Raw genomic sequence first — 18,071 nt, forward strand, 5'->3', positions numbered from 1 at the left:
CCTCTTTCTGCCCCCTTCCCCCAGCACAGTGTTGCAGTATGTGCATTACCACAGGCACAGTTGTTGAAGGACCTATTATTTGTATAGGGCCAAATGTTGCAGTGGTGTTCCTTAGCAAGTATGTCTAGGCATAGGAAGGGGCTAGTGCAGGTATGTCTGCCTGTAAGCTTTGGCTTTGAGGATATGCAGTGCACAAAAAATGCGTCTTTTTGAAAACAAAAACCTTAAGATGTTAAGCACCACGGGGTTTGTCTTCCAGGGCCTTTCAGTAGCATTTAAGATGTTAAATGCCTGCATTTTTTTTCATTAGATATAATTATCTTTAAAAGCTTCAAATACCCCTATCTATCCTATGGTTATAAAGGAATTAATTTCTGATTCAGAATAAATTCATCCTTGCAGCAAAATCAAGTTTCCCACATGTTCATAAAATTACATCAACTACTACTACCCCGTTAACATTTGCCCTATTTCTTAACTGAACAAGAGAAAAATGTCTATACATAGATTAACAGAGCATAAAGGCCTACTTCTGCTTCACTTTTGTCAAGCACTCTGTGCTATTTCAGTAATACTGGGACTTACATTTCATCCTTTTTCCAAGCAAAGAAGCTACCAGTATTAAAAAACTCAAGAGAGAAGAAAAGCTGTGCTGGCAAACTGAATTCCAGTCCTACCAGCAGTAAGCCACTACACATTTGAGTGTGCAGCCCCTGAGAGTGTTTCTCATTTCTGATTTAAGTGTCCTCCACAACTCTCACAAGATGGGCAGCGTATAAAAATACTGACCAGAAGGCACTTCATATCTTTTACCAGACCTGTTACATTGATCACTGCTGTGCTATGACACAATAAAAAAGTATTAGAGATGCATGAGCCAAATAGATAAAGCCTTTTCACTTAGATGGGGGCATCCAAGAGATGCTCTGCTGCTGGAAACAGCATGCAGATGAGAAAGCAGCCTTTTTTTGTGATATACAAAGTTAACCTTTAGACCACCAGCACAGAAAGATAAATACCCAGGAGGGGCATGCAACCGAAGGAGCAGGGCTGTCATCTCAGGGTCTACCTCGAGACAAAATTAATCCAAGGCTGTGCTATGGACACCCTCCCATATTGGGCAATGCAGAGCAAAGTCTATTTCCAGCAGTGAGTTGTGAGACAAAGCGAGACTATTATCAACAAGCTTTTTAGAATCAAAGGCACATGCCTCACAGGTAGATGTGAATGAATGCGCAGCACTGTAGCCAGAGCCAGGCCTCCTCTGCCCTCCTTTGCACTGGCACCCTCAAAATGATGCCACCTTCCTTCCAATGCTTGCATAGACCACTGTTTCATTACTTTGGAAGTGATGGCTTTGTATCTGAAAACCTAGCCAATTCCACTTCCCTTCTCCTTGTTTCAACCTCAGTCTATTCTGGAGCAAAGTTTAGTTTGAGTAAAATGAAAAAAGTAGACTCATGTCTTCTAGTAACACAATTAAGCATACTGTGTTTATATAAAAACTGCTCTGAGCTATTTTATAATTAACTTGTCAGAATACACACAAAAGGTTATATGCAAAAAACCAACAGGCTTTTAAGAGATCATTCTCGTCCACATACAGTCAGCCTGATCTGCATTCCCACACTTGACTCCAGTTAGGAAAATATCTGTTGCTCTACTTTGGCACTACAACAAACACCTGGCTTGGACAGGATTTCACTCTTCCCACTCACAGATGCTGAGGGAGCCATTTTGGAGTGTGTGTGCACATGTGTATGTCTGTGTATGAAAGAATTTGAACTCACACCAAAATGCTGTTCATCTCTAGTCTGTGACACACTTCACAGCAGAGACTATTGAGACTCCTGCTCCTGTGTTCTGCACACAACCTTTTATGATAACTGCTTATTTGTTATTGCTATCTTCTAGTGTAATCTTTTACCTCTGCCATTTTTTTCTCACCTTGTCCCTTGCCATCTTATAAAATGTCCAAAAGCATAAAAGCCATAAGGGTTCCACTGTCTTGCAGTGGTCTGTTTCAGATATTCAGTTGCCAGGAATTTGCCAAGACATAGTACTTCCAATGCAAAGATCCTGACAGGGATATTTATAATCCCAAACACTTTTAAAGCTTGTCAGTGCACAGCTTAACTTCAGTCCATCACTTCACTGAAAAGTCTGGCTTATAGATTGAAATTTCTCACTGTATGCACAGGAGCCAAAAATCAATATTCACAACCTTACAGCTTTAAAACTATGATCACAATTTACAAATAGGATCACAATTTACCAATAGCAAGCAACTGATTTTCTTAAATCACCACATTTTCTTAATCACCAAAACGAGCGATACCGTTACATAACACTGTATTCCTGTTATTTCTGAATAGCTCCTTTTTCTCCCCAGTGAAAAATGTTGTCTGTTGAAGTTAGTCTGTGAGGAGTCTGAGAACTTATATATTGGGTTTTTGATATTTGTAAGCCACAGGAAGCTCTACCAGCTTGTAACTACCTCACTACAAAACCTCTGGAAAGGCTAAAGACAGACAGTATTTTCCATGTGCAACATAACAGGCTGTTGCACACATAGCACACAGCTGCTCTGTGCATAGGGACAGCAAAAGTCTGTTAGTTTCAGGAAGAGCTTTTCGTGGCAAGCACACTTTGAAAGCAGAAACTGTGCTGATTTACTCAGCATGAACAGAGTGAGAGTACTGGGCAGTCACTGAAGGGCTGCTGCTTCCTAGAGAAGCGGAGAAAAATTGCAGGCAAATTCTGCATCAGGTATAAAGGTTATGTAAATCTACAGGGGAGTAGTGGTAATGGAATACTCTCATCCAAATAAGAAGCATTCATTCAACATGAAGTATTTCTGGAGGAAAAGAATAAAACATACTGAAACAGCCTACTTCAAAGAAATCAAGGGATTGGAAGGATCTGGAGCCAGATTTCAAAATCTCAAACAGCCAACAACTCAAACAGCTTTTCTAAGCTCTGCAGCTCCCTCCAAACAAGAATCTAAATCTTCATGTCTATTTTCTTTTTTACTGGGAAAGCACAAAAAAAAAATTAGAGACAGAATTTGCCCTGAATACTTCAAGGGCAAAATGCATTGGTGGTGTTTTGCTTTGTTTAGGTTTTTTTTTTGTGTTTTGGGGGTTGACTGGTTGGTGAGTTGGGCTTTTTGGTGCTCTTTTTAAGGTATTTTTTTTATTTAACAACTAAGGCACCTCCTTCTGGTTCAACAACTAACCTATTAACCTACTGCTAGAACTCCTCTCTTCACTAGCTATGAGTGCACAATAATTTCTTCACAATACAGCAGAAAGGTTATGTTGCTTACAGGTATGCACTAATTTATTCAGCAACTTCCCACATCCTGCAGGAGGAACACAATTCTCCTGCCAATAAGCATGGATAGCTTTCAGGTTAGGGCATTTTTATCTTCCATCTGCTTTGTGATGCCTTCTCAGCACTCCATACGCATGTTTGATAACAAACAACATGCTTTTGAAAATAGATCAGAATACAGAAAGCACAGGAGAGCATTGAGCTTGCTGTTTCTTTGCACCTGAACCAAGGATTAGTCTACTAAATATGAACCACCCGCTTCACTCCCTCATCTGTATTTTTAAGTAGAGTGCAAAAACATAAAAATACATCCTTCACAAATAGGTAGTATTAAATTTTTTCTTGGCATTGCTAGGTATAAAGGTCATTCAGATCACAAAACCAAAAAAAAAAATCAACATCAGCCACTATAGTATTTTTTCCCCCGAAGTCTGGACTGCGAAGAGGCTTCCATAGTAACAGCTGTGTGTGCTTACAGACTCAAAATAATAGGCATTTTCCCAAAGAAATAAATCAAAGTATAGAATATCTATTTTTTTCTTTTCAATAAAACATTATTATCTAGGGGAGCAGTGGCAATGTGCCAGCACATCTGGATCAGCCTCCCAGAATTATTCAACAGTGACTCACATATCAGTCTGCCTTTCAGGATTTTTTTCAATTTTGAAAGCAAATCCTTTTACACTCTTGGTCTTTCACCACTACAACCAACTGTATTTTATTTAAATACCATTCCAGCTGTTGTTTTTAATGCTAAGAGAAACAGGTAATGAAGAAATATATATGAAAAAAAAATGAGCACATTTCAGCAGCTGACTGCTCCTGTGCTTCGTAACAGATAAGGACCAGCACTATTTGCTTGAGAAAGTGAAACAAAAAAGCTGCCCCCTAAAAACAGTTTATGAAACAGCATTTATATTTTGTTAGAACAAGCAGTGTCCTGTGAGAGCATTGGCAAGGAACCATCTAGCAGAAAACTGATGGGGGAGCTATGTACTCATGTCTAAAGCTAAAAAGTAATTCAGTCCTGACCTCCTTCAAAGACCAACTGCCTTGTGTTTTTGTTTCAAGTGCAAAGCAGATGTTTCACTTACAAAAAACACCCACTCTTATCCTCTAGGAGGCTTTGCTGAAGAAGCTACTTTGAATACTATACTTTGCCACTAAACAGACCATTTTGCAATGTACAGTATAAGAAAGGAAGGCACACTGGGACACGCTGTGATCCAGAAGTTTTTCATGTTTTCACTGAGTTTGAACAGTGAGGAGATTTAACGTGAGCTCAAAACAGAAACCAAGTAATGTATGATTGTCAAAAACCAAAACACCTTGCTGAAGTCCTTACTCTTGCTGTAGCCTATTCCACCTCCTCCCATGAGCTTATAAATTCATGATCCGAGTTTTGAATTGGAGCAAAAAAGCTAATCTTACTGAAAATTACTGTAGCAGAATCTTCTTTTTCCTGGAGACCTTGGAAGAAGACTAAAAATTGCAAACATGAGGCAAACCATTGTCATTATAAGATAAGATCTTTAGGTTGCAAAGAACTGTCAATATACCAGATAAAAATGCTATGTGCAAAACAGAGAAATAAACAAAGTCTCTCTGGGCAACAAGATTGCCTTAAGGAGCCTTGTACTTCTGCCATACATTTTGGTCTCCTGAACCATGTCTGTCCAACCATGGGTCTGGTAAGTCAGACAATGGGAGAGCTGGTTGGATAAAAAAACCAAAAGAGCACAGCATCTCTCACAATGCTGACTTTTAGCTGTACCAGTTCCCTGACAGGACCCTTCTCCCTCCCCTGTGACTGAACAAGCATGTGTACTTGTGCAACCAAGGAGGTAAAAGCTGCTTCTGAAAGTAAAAAATCAAAATAAAATCAAATTTTTAAAATCCTTAAGCAGAACCACACACTACCCCAGCCCACAATCCACAGTGAATTACAAACCAAAGCTCATCATATGGCAAGGTTCTAACAATGAAAACAACACTGGATAATACTGGGTTTAGGACTTGAAGTTATCATCACAATTGGTGGAAGTTTTACCTCTTTAACGTGAGTGTGAAAGGACACAGACATGTCCAGCAGGATCTTGCGCTGCTCCACACGCCTGACAAAATCCTGTATCCGGTCTTCGAGCTGATGGGCAGCTTGATAGATTTCGTCTGGGTCACACTCCCCAGTCTGAGCAAGCTGCTCTGCTGCTTCTAGGAGCTTATCTGCATTCGTATATGTGTTCTGGAGAGAAATAAGTTAGTTTCACAGGATTAAATGAAAGAAAAGTCAGCCAGTACATTTTAAAGCCACTCCAGTAATAAAAACAAAATTACACAAAGGCCCTTGGAATGCAGTTGTCTTTCTTCTTTTCTTAAAGGCAGCGCAATATAATCTTACTAAAGATTTTGTTACATTTCTATATAATTTTCCACTTAACTGTGAATAAATTCCTTAGCTCCCTATTTATGTCTATTCAAATGTCTCCTTGACACAAAACTTGGAATTAGTATTTTATATACACATCTAGAATAAAGATCAGCCTAAATGCCTAAACCACTACATGCCAACTGGCCTACTTCAATACTGGAAAAATCACTACAGCCAGGGACAGAAGATTTTTCAAATGTGTACTACTAGAGATGAAGAAATTCTAACTGCTGGTAGAGACACTTAACATCAAGTCCACACATTCAGCAAAAAGGTGGAAAGTTACCAAGCACAAAAAGAGAACATTTCGCTCCATCCTTAAAGAAGTCAGGCATCCAAAATTCATGCATCAATTGTATCATCATTTGTGAAAAAGCAGCCGCATAGGAAGATTTAGAAGTGAGCTATGCTCGAGTGTCCTAGTGGAACAGTGTCCCAACACATCCTAGGATTAACAAATGCATATCAGAAGGCCTGTAAGAGACTTGAGACTAAGCAGAAAACAATGGAAGAAGTCTGGTCTCTGATGTGCTAGGAGTCCCATGGTGCAGAGAAGAGACAGGTGTTTAACCACTTTTAAAGCTCTGCATTTGCAGCCTGCCTCAGTATCTTTCTTGTTAATTCAGAACAGGACTGAGTCCAAACTTTTGTGATACTTTGGGTGCTCTTTTTGAGCCTAACCTTGGGTTTTCATGTTTTAGAATGGTTCTCAAAATTCTCATCAAGGAAGGTTAAAAGGATGTTAACCACTGAAGAAAAAAACTGAAGCCAAGTCTGGACTAAAGAAGCCTCGCTCATCTCACATCATTACGTTTTCTGAAAGGTTTGCACTACAGACTAAAAAAAGAAGAAAGCATTCTTGACAATATAAACTACACCTTTTCCTTCTCCTTTCTGCCCTTCCATGTTTTCGCAACCTCAATTACATGAGGTAAAAACAATCCTTGCTAAGATAAATTAAGCCTATGCAAATGTGCTTTTCTTTGCCATAAATATAGTATCACATCTCTAATTAACATTATAATATCCACAAAAATTAAATCCAAGTCCAGCCCTAAAACTGAACTAAAGGGCAGGAAATAAGAGCTCTCCCCCAGGGTGTCAAGGTGAATTACCAGACAAGCCCAGGACAGATTACATGACTCAGTGAAGCTTTCACATGTTTGGGGGGAGCTCCCTCCTTAATTTATTATGATCTATTTATGCAAGGAATTAAACCCATGCTGTTCCTTGACTTTGACTATGTAACTCTCAGCTCTTCCTTAACTTTCAGCTTTTTAGTTGCACGGAGAGATAGAGAACTCCTTCCTGGTTTCCCTGGGAAAGCCTGCAGAGACAAACATAAGCTTATCCTATGCAGTGGGGAGCAGGGGAGCAGACCACTGTCTCAGGCCACGCTGGCCCTGAACACGCTCTGAGCTGTGCTTGGGTGTTCTGCCTTCCATGGCTGCAGCTCACATGTGTTCAGGGGGCAAGGCCAGAGAGCCTCAAGGCACTCCTCAAACAACAACTACTTCATCAGTCCAGAGCACCACACCCAGCTGCAGATGGCCGAAACAGAAGTTTCCCATTTTAATGAAAACTTTATCTCACATGTGAAGCATTGTTTACGAATTCCAGGAGTATCTTCCACATTACACAGGCCCAGGCACATCTGACTTCTCCTTCTGTAAAGGGGAGGGTGAGCTGCCTGTATTTAGAAAAGATCACAGCCTGGATGCTGCTTCAAAAGGGGTGGCAATTCTCAAATCTAGCAGCAGGCACATGCCTTCTTGCTCGAATTTCGTTTCCAAGTAGAGCTGGAGTATAATATAAACTGTCCTTTGGATAGAAATCACATCAACTAGGTGTTCAGTACTACCTACTGCCTCTCCCAGCTCTCTGCTCACTTCTAAACAATGCTCAAAGGGAAAAAAAGCAGCAATGTGAAGATCTTGAAAGTGCTTGTCCCGAGGGGCAGCCTCTAGTTTGAAAATTAGGCAAAAAAGAGCAAGAGTTCTTTCTTAATTGTGCTTATGCCAATTTCCTAAGCTGAAGGAAAGGAAAGGAGCCTTCAGGGTGACAAACTTCCTCAGGATATCTTCACCAGCACACTCTTCCCAGATCCCAGGGGAAAAGAAGGAGCTCTGTAAGAACTTCAGGATGACCTGTAGTCCATCCTTCTGTGCCCCAAGGTGCAAGTCTTTAATAGGCATTCTTCTTCAAAATTATTAAAAATTCTCCATAATAGAATTCACCACCTTCCCCAACTACAAATTCCATCATTTTTCCCATCATTTTGTTAAATAATGTTTTCTCAATATTCTTCACAAAGAACGAACACCATATTTTTTGAAAGCATATGAAGTGACACATCACAGAAAACCCAAAGCCACTAGTGCAGAAATGCTAATACTGACAATAAATACAGAAACAGAAGTAAGTGGAGATATGGACTGCACTTCAAACAATCTGGAGTTTACTGTGGTCTGGAAAGGGAAGAGCAACACATGGATGGCTGGAGACCAGCAGAGCTATACAAATCATTAAAGGTACAGAAAATAAGATAGATGACTCATTAAGTACAGTGGACACTATCACATTTAAGCATCAGACAATACACTTAAAATGAAAAAGCAAAGTACTTTTCATCTAAGGAGCAATTAAATTGCATAACTCATTGCCACAGGGTCTGGCATACATTCCAAGATCATAAAGGGGTTCAAAAAGTAGCCTAATTAAAGAAAGAAAAGTCCATCACTGACTGGTTCAGATGCATCCTTCAGTTCCAACATCAAACAGGCTCAGATAACTGGGAGGGTAAAGGTAACTTTTTAAGCATACAGTCCCTTTTCTTTATGCATCTGGTGAAAACCACAAGCTAGTGTAAGATATGGACCTTTAATTTGACGTATTGCAACCATTTCATGGGTAAAGTACAGAACCAGTCCAAATTCATAACCCATTTTTCTAATTTTCAAGGAGGTGGGAACAGGTGTTGGTAGGGAAATGAAAGGTGTATTCAGACAAGGTCTGCAATAATCTTTCTCGTGCATCTCTTGCACCAAGAAGACTTACCTGTGGAGAAAAATCCCACTAATTAATTGTTGCCATACACCTTTTATGTTTTTTGAGCACTGACTATTGTCAAAAAGCGGACACAGATCACATTTGAAACATGAAAAGCTGATTTAGAATTTCGGGCAAAAATGCACAAAGAAGTACAACTACAATATTGACCTGTATGCAGTGCTTGTAAGCTGAAAATTCATGCCAATAAGTGAATCAATTATGTCAAAATTTGGACACTTGGCACTTCAACCAAACAGTCTCATGGACACAAAGATGAACATGGAGAGAGGGCCAAAAAAAAAAGAAAAAGATTGCTAAGTAGAGATTGAACTGGACAGGCTTCACATGAAAAGAGAAACACAATTTTACAATACTGGGCACAAGTCAAAGTATGTAATGTGTAGAATTAATTTGTGATCAGAATTTAGGGAGGATTTTTAGCTGAGTTTTGACTATCTAGCCTTTGTAGTGGTAATAAAAAGTGTTAAATAAACAGAAACAAACCTTCATTTCACATGAATTTAGAAGGGACTAATTTGTGAGACTATAGCCCATTGACTGGAACACCTATTCTATTTGATACACAGCTTATTTTAACATCTCGTTGAATGCTGTTGAGGAAATGGCACCTCATTCACATTAAAAAAAGAATGTGGGAAGAAGCAGAAAGGAAGAAAAAAGAAAAAATAATTTTCACTCCCCTCAAAATCAGGAGTTAACCTTTGACCAGAAACATGTGAACATAACTGTTGGCTCCCTGGATTTGCCATAACATGGCCATGCCAGTGACACCTCATTTAAGATTACTTTCAACTTCTGGCTGGAACTGACTTAAACCCCCTAATAATGCCCAGAGTCCTATTAAAAACAAACAAACCCAAAATCACAACAGAAAGAGCAACAACAACAACAACAAAAAAGCCCAAAATCAAAAACACAACAAAGACCTGGACCAACCAGAAATGTAGGCAGACAATAAGTCAGCCAAAAGTTACTGATGCTTTCCAAAGGAGAGCACTGTTTTATACTTGAACATAATCTTCCTTGTAACAGCAACAACAGGAATGCCTTTTGGGCTGCCTATATTCATTTTTATAGCAAGTAAGAGGAACAACTCAGAGGGTGTGCCTCTCTTGGCAGTAACTCACTACACATTCAAGAGTTAGAGATGAAAAAAATACTTATTAGATCATTTTGTCCATCCTTCTGTCAGTGGAAGATAGTCCCCTGTAGTATATTTAAGTTCTTTGACCAATCTAAGTTTTCAGTATCTCCAAAAATAGAACTTACACCCATTCCCTGGAGAGATAATTTCAAACTCCAGTAACATTCAGTTTTAGAAAGTTTTTAGCAAACATTTGCTTTAAATTTTTCTGCTTTAAAGTCTAATGCAAATTAACAAGATGCTTTTTTAACATCCAAGCAACTTTTCTATGCACTTCATCCCCTTTTGGCTACTCTAACATTTTCTTCTTCTTTGCCCAAATAATACAGTATTAACTATGAGATCATTCAGGCTTTGTTAAGTATCTTACAGAAATAGACTCCTGCTTGTCTGACCCAGAAAAATAAGTATTTCCACATGGAAAATATTACTTTTTACTAAAAATCAAGTAATAGACATACATATAGAAAATCCAGCATGTGTATATACAAAAGTAACAAAACCTATTATTTTTAAAAATTTTACAGAAAATCAATATTGAGGAAGTTTTCTGATGCTATTTCAAGTTCTCAGCCACTGGATTACTCTAAGACTGTATTTATAATAAAATCTTATCACAAGTTTAATATTCCAATAGACAGGCAAACTGTAAACAACACTTCTGATGCATCCCCCATAGCAGGTGTCACTGCCAAGCTCCCTTATACAATATCACAATTATCTAATAATGCTGTCTTCTGTTTGACTGAAGCACCCCTATATCAACCTCACCTTTGGAGATTTTTCTTCATTAATCTTGCAGATGTTTTCTCTTACCAATCATTAAGACTGGACAGACAGTGCATGTTACTAATGGGGAGGATTCTAACCTTCAGCTTCCATCACAGGGTTTTTCTTCACCTCACATCCCCTTTTAGAGGCTAACAGCTACACCAGCTCCTTGTTAACTTCCCTGCATTCCTTTGTATTGCTATTTGTTTTGATTTTTTTTCACAGAAAAATGTGTTCTGAAGTTGTATCATCACTTAAGGCTAAACTAGGGGTTATTCAGAAGAGGAGGACATATACAAACTCAATTGTATTTAAAGAAAAAAAACTCACGTCAGGTTGGCCAGTTTGCTGGCTCACCTGGTTTCTTATGAGTACCCCTTCCTCTCCATGAGACTGCGGTGAGAATCTGGGAGCTCCCCGGCTTAAAATCAAAAAGCAGGACTTTTAATTCATCTCCATCCTCTCTTACAGGCTGCATGACAGTTAAAATCCTAGAATCCCATGGAACTAAGCTACTTTCAAAAGGAGAGCTTTCATTCTTCTGTACATGAATATTTGAAAGAATGCTTTTGAAATAATAATAATAATAATAATAATAATAATAATAATAATAATAATAATAATAATAATAATAATAATAGTGATTATACCAGAGCAGTTTTATTTTACTTAAAGGCTCATACTCTCTTGGACTGTGGAAATTTGTCTTTTCCATCTCAAAGCTGGAGCATAAAGGAGAAATGCAATAAAAACTTGCAACAGAAACAAAACAGTCCCTTCCTGGAATGGAATATTTTGTAGTGGAGCTCCCTCTGTATAGCCCTTAAGTGCAAAAGCAGGAATTTCTCAATTACTTCCATGACAAGTGTACAGTCCTTCACATGATTTCTTTTACCTGCGCAACCTCTTCAAAGTCTTCATGGCGTTTCTGCAAAGCTCTGGCCCGATGCAGGGATTTTCCCACTCCAGTGTGTTTGCTAAGAAAAGCTTCTCCATGGTTTTCAATCCAATCCAACACCTGTGGTATAGAAGAGAGACACACAGAAACCCTGAGTGGCTGTATTGAATGTTACAACAAAAGGACAATTATTCCAGCAATTGAGAAGCTGTAAAGGCTCTGCTTAAAAAGAACTGAACTGCTAGATTAAAACACAATGTTGCCATTGAAGGACATTAATTACATCTCATTTAACTTTTCTTAAGGCAGTAATTAACTCCAACTAGAAAAATAGTATGATTCAAGATTATATTTTGATGCCTACCAAGGACAACCCCATTTCTCCACATTCATCAATTTCACAGTAATCTAATCCAAGTGGCAAGACCCGTTGTGAGGGTCTCTCTAATCTGTTTACACCTTCAGCTGACATTTTTCTGCAAGGTAACACTAATGAAGCTTGCGCATTGCTGGTGAACACAGTGAAGTTCTACTTTAGATGAGAACTTACTTCACCTTTTACATATCATTAAGTCAAGAAGATACAGTAGTAACTAACTTCAATTAACACAAGAAAAATTAGCTGAAATCATTATGAGATAAATGTCTCTATTCAGAGCATATGAAGGAATATGCTCCAGTTCTTAAGAAGCATCTATCATCTCAAAACATCAGACGTAATTGTTTATTATAAATTTTATAGATGAAAAAGTGGTGAACAAAAGACATTTTAAGGACCTTAATGTCTCTACCACAATGACTGGGCTGACAGCTTTATAAATAGTAAAAAAACTGTACATGTAATTAGTTCCTGTCAGTTAACACAAAAGATTCCTGCACACCTACCAAATTTCTGATGAGTGAATGAACAAAACATCTAACCTCTCTTCAAACTAATACTTCCTAGCCATAACTTAATCCATTAGTTCAGTATGCATATGGTACTCAATTTTTGGGAAGATACTCAAAAGGTTCAAGAATGACATTCAGAATTAAAAACAACAGCACATAAAGAAATTTTCCTAAGTCAGCTAACCATATCTACTCAGTACTTATGTAGTGGTGCAGAATACCTTACCTGGCATTCACCTTCAGCATTCTTTTTTCTTTAAAACTTGAATATTGTAGTTGGTTTTGAAAATAACTTCCAAAAGCCTGTACTGCGCCTTATCTTATCTACTATTGTCCTTTATACTGATTTCTAAAGTGGGGTGATGTTTTCTCCTCAGTTTTCTTTCACTGAAAGTATAACTGAGTACAACTAAAAGACTTTTTTCTTCTTCCACACAGATTTGAGAGCCATTCCTGCAACACCACTCCCGATCACATTCAATACACATGTCATCCCACACACCATTCCCATGAAAAACATCCACGCTTTCTTTAGCAAAAGAATGAAAACATGGTTTTCTCATTTATCTTGACCATGCAAATATTTTTCTCTTTGCAAGCTCTCTCCTACTGGACATCTTCAAAACAACAAACAATTCCCTAATACCACAAAATACAGCCACTTCAAATCACCAACACTTCATTAAATCTCCATACTAACTTCTGCAATATTTGTTTTCCCAGTAAGTATTGCCAAAAGAATATTATTTTGTTTTAGGTCAACGCAAGTTTTCATTTTCTTCTTTCAAGGTAAATTATCGATCAGAGAAAGGAGAGTGAGGAGCTAAACATAGCCTCAGTTATTATTACCAACACTTGTGACTAGTTTCAGGAGACTACTTTTCCCGTTATAAAAAAAAAGAGCTGAAAAGAGATATGTTTGGATGAAATAATTAGACTGGACTCTGGAGACTACTAACGGTTACAAGCTAACAAATGAAATCAACAGCAAAATCAGTCCCAGAAAGCATGGGATGAAATGCAGAAAGCAGCCCAGGGAGAATGATTTTTGCTCCAAATAATGCTGAATAACTTCTCAAGGGAAGAAATTGTCATAGAAATCCAGTACACAGATCATGACATAAACCACTCAACTAGAGAAACATTACTGCCTCTAAGTGAAATCAGTATGAATACACGTCTCATTAGTGTTCAGTCTTCATACATTGATTCTTAACAAAACTGAGGAAGCACTCTTGGGAATTTTACAGCATGTTGAGGCAGAGTCAAGTTAGGCTCTTCCCATCAGTAAGTACTTTGCATACCACTTCAATCAAAGGACAATACCATTAGTTGGCACTGATATTAGCCTTTTAGCAACTTACACATTTTCTTCCTCTTCCTGGAAGAAGTAAGAGTTACAGAAATCATCACACTGAAACATTAAGGACTCTTCTACCAATACTGAAAGCAAATGGAATTCAGTCTGGTATTTAAGTAATACATAGGAGTCTAAGAGGCTCAACACTTTTCAGTGAAAGGGTGAATAGTATCATCCTCCACTCCAGCAAGTTGCTTTAATGATGCAATTAAGATCTACTGCAGTCTCAGCAAAACCATCCTTATGCCCAGGATCTAGAAAAATGCTTACTTTTCTAACTCCCAAAAGAATATACGACAGAAGAAACTACTATGGAAAGACAGCTTCATTTTAAAAATATCATTGCTCATGGCTGTAACATACGTGGTATATGATGCTTGTTGAAGTAAACCTGATCTTTTGCAGATTCATTGTACTCATTTGCACCAGTCTTTCCCACATTATTATCCATTCCTCACCCCCCACCCCTTTACCTACTTTGAATATCTTCACTTTTCTGATCTCCACTTACTTGCTGCTGACATAGCATTCAAAAGGGGAAGATGGAAATATCTGCATTTCTGATCTTCGGACAGTTAAAATGTGGAAATACTCTCTCAAAAAAAGTCCCATTTTACACTGGAACCGCCTTCAAAAGCCACATGGGAATCACACAGTGAAATCATGTTGATGCTAGCAAGTAGCAAGCATTCATGGCCCGCCCTTCATTAGTCAAGGCTGAAACTAGTGACTGTAACCTGTCTTGAGGCAGGCAGATCAAGCAGGAAGCAGCACATTTATCCAAAATGGACAGAGAAAACACTCACTATGATCAAAGAAATGTATCTTTGGGGGAAAAAAAACCCCAAGCCAAACCAAATCAACCCCCCCCTCCCAAACAATAACAACAAAAATAACTAATCCCTGTCCCACACCCCCAAAAAAACCCTCAAAACACGTCCTACCAGCATGTTTTACTAATTTCTGGCTTGCAAGCTATCAAGAGAGTTTTTCAGGCACCAAAACTCTGATCATACAAGTGTCAGCAGTATCAGTCTACCAGAAGCATAGTCTTTATGCACAATTTTGACCTTCCATGGCCTAGAAGAGCAGAACATGTTGCTGTTCCAAGTCTGCTTTGTTGCTTCTTATCAGAATCAGTCAGCTCAGTTCCTTAGGTGAAAGGCTGATTATTATTTACTTGTAAGCTTATTAACTCCTAAACATAAAATCATACTTTTACTAGCATGTAGAAGGGCTACATAGACAACGGAGTGCCAGTGGCCAGACTTTTTTTTTTAAACTAAAATAAAACCCCACTTTTTTAGATGTTAATATACAAACTAACTGTGAACTAGATCTCCCAGCATGTTTCTGCTACCTAAAGTCAAACTCAGAATTCCATTCAGTTTAAGACTGTCATATATTTTAACATTTCAAATTTCAGATTTTCTGTAATTCACTTCTTTTCTACTATATTCATTATTTCATGTACTACTGTCCTTACTACTTGCTTCAAAAGATCAGCAGATTCTTGCTGTACTCAAGATACCTCTACAATGTTTCTGTTGATAAGGAAAGCTCCACTAGAAACAGCTTCCCAGTATACAAGAACATGCAAGACAGAAGAAAAACCCAATGAGCTTTCTAAGGTGGAAGTAACACAAAGTGAAGTACCAGCTCAGCACGGCCAATTCCCTCCTCCAACTCAGCTCTGTCACTCACTTAACACTTCCATGAACTGAGTTATTTCATTAATCCAGCAGAGGGAGGAGGAAATCACAGACTCATGCTAAAGGACAGTTATAGATTCACTTACAACGCTCTTGGTTGCTTGCCACCTATGTGCAAACTAACTATAAACAGTGGAAGAGAGCCACACTTAGCTTATTCTGAAATTAAAAAAAAAAAAACCCACCACATTTAACTTTACTGACAATAATTAAAAGATGTTTTCATGTTAGCTTCTCAATCAATCTGAATTGAATTTTTTAACATTTGAACAAAGAGAGAATGAGGATACAAAAAACTCAAGTATTTCAGAAAGAAAGTTGCTTCGGAGCTTTACATAAACCATTCCAGAACTGTCTCGGATATAAATTAAAATATCACCTCAAACCAGAGTAATGTCATGCACTGAGTGGTGTTAATGAGTATTCAAATGAAAAACTAATATTGCTCAGATAAATTAGGATGATCTGATAAAACTGTTTTGATTTTCTTTTATGCAAGAAAAAAGAATCTTTTTATTCGAGGTACTTTTTTTCCCCCCAGATAAATTTTCAAAGCTGAGGGAGCTCCAAGACATCTGCTGTGGCTATTAGATTAATTTGTCTGGTATGGATGTTGAATGGTCACTGTCCTACAGATTGACCTGTACTGAAATCCCAGTATAAAAATTTGTATTATGAAAGGGAACAGTGACCAAAATTCACACTGTGATTCACATTGCAGTGCCAAAAATAACCAGTATCTATAAAGTTAAGTTAAAGCAACATAAGGAGCTACACTTCCACATGCAACATTTCAGTAATTAACAGTCATTTCAGAGATAAACCAAAGGTCAAGTCGATCTCTGACAGTGGTAATTACTGCATACTAAGGGAAGGGCTTGGGAAGACAGCAAGTAAGGTCTGCACCGCTGTATAGATCTAGCTTGAAATTTCATGCAGCTGATAAAGATGGGCATTAGCACACAAGGCTGCAGCTTCAAAGTGTAAAGAGGATCCCTTGCTACCTTAATTCAATGTCTGTCTTGCAAAGCATACAAAGAAACCACAGGCATAAACAGGATGAAAGAAATTTCTCCAACCAGTAGGTAAGGCATGTGCTGAATAAGTCCATGCAGATCAACGTTCTCGAGTCAACTGGTACCTACTGAAAACTTCTGGTGTACTCACAATCCCCATCCAGGATTTGGATAGCACATTCCTGGTACTGGAAGTTATAAAAATATGTAAAGCTGTCCACTTTGTTTTTTTTCAAATCTGTGACTACTTCTTAAATGCAGCAGTACCAAAGGCTGATGAATCTAATATACAGAAGGAAAATCCAGCATCTTGCTGAAGAACCTGGTGGTGACTGCACAATGACTTGAGTCTAATGATGGGTTATTTGTCAGCTTCAAAGAACAAAGCAGACTGAGAGCTAACTCCTCCACACTGAGAGCCATGATTTAGGATGGAGCAGAAAATGAAAATTTCCTACCAGCATTTTAGGACTCCCAAGATATTAAAGGCAAAGAGTAAGAGCAGTACAGTAAGACTCTCTGCAGCATTTAATGAACACCTTCCCCCAGGAAATAAGTTGCCTAAAGCCTGGCCTACAGGCCTGAAACTTGAATTATGCACCTGGCAAATTACCTCAGGAGACCCTTTGGCCTAGATTGCCTAAGTAATTCCTTTTTGAACAGAATTCAAACTAGAGGAGGAAGTTCCACCATCCTATCTGTACTTGTTGGCACCAGACTGCTGAGAGGACCTACATTTTTCCATGAGAATCAAAGTACTGCGTTAATTTCAGTTTCTGAAGATTCTTTACAAAGTCTTTTCAATTTAAGATGTGATTCATTTGTGGGTGTGCCTCATCACAAAATCACAGCATATTCTGAGTTGGGCCTCCACTGACTACTCATGCAAGTACCAGCACTGGACCCTCCTTACTAGCCACTACTTATGTTGTAATCTTCATGGAGAGCCTCAAGGATTTAGACAATGGCACAATGAATGGAATGTTCTGTTCTCTGTGTCCTTGCTGGACATTCATAACATTCCCTCTGCTTTCTTTTACTTTTTTTTGTCAGCTAATACTTTTCATGCCCTTCTACATCCTTTGTCACATCTCAGCATTGACAATCTGGATAACAGCCTGTCTTTCAATGGATGCTGCTTTTTAGACTAAAAAAAAAAAGTAATAAAGTTTTGAGGGTTTTACATAATTTACGGCCTAAGTATTTAAGTTATTTTCTTTAATTACATGAAGAGATAGTCATCAGATGTCAAAGAAAGTTCAGTTATCAAGACTGCTCAGTCTCCCCACCATCTGCCTAAATTACCTTTTTCAACTACTGTAAATAATGAAAATCAGTTATTTCACTCCCAACTGCTCACATCCAATATCTTCTTGAAACAAAAAAGTACAAGAAATTTAGCCTAAAGTGCAACTAATTCTGATGAAAAAAGATTAGTTTAAC

At 38.2% G+C, this 18,071-nt stretch overlaps 1 protein-coding gene across 5 annotated transcripts in view; it reads right to left on the minus strand.

Moving 5' to 3' along the window:
• Positions 1-18,071, minus strand: part of TRIO (trio Rho guanine nucleotide exchange factor) — a 242,903-nt gene that overhangs the window by 125,402 nt on the left and 99,430 nt on the right. For all 5 annotated transcript variants that reach the window (XM_038125615.1, XM_038125626.1, XM_038125634.1 and 2 more), the window contains exons 10-11: positions 11,647-11,769; positions 5,387-5,578 (exon numbers count right to left, since the gene is read on the minus strand). In XM_038125615.1, the coding sequence (XP_037981543.1) occupies positions 5,387-5,578; positions 11,647-11,769 (315 nt within the window). The remainder of the gene's footprint in view (positions 1-5,386; positions 5,579-11,646; positions 11,770-18,071) is intronic.

This window comes from Motacilla alba, chromosome 2 (assembly GCF_015832195.1).
Source record: "Motacilla alba alba isolate MOTALB_02 chromosome 2, Motacilla_alba_V1.0_pri, whole genome shotgun sequence".
Lineage (NCBI taxonomy): Eukaryota > Metazoa > Chordata > Aves > Passeriformes > Motacillidae > Motacilla > Motacilla alba.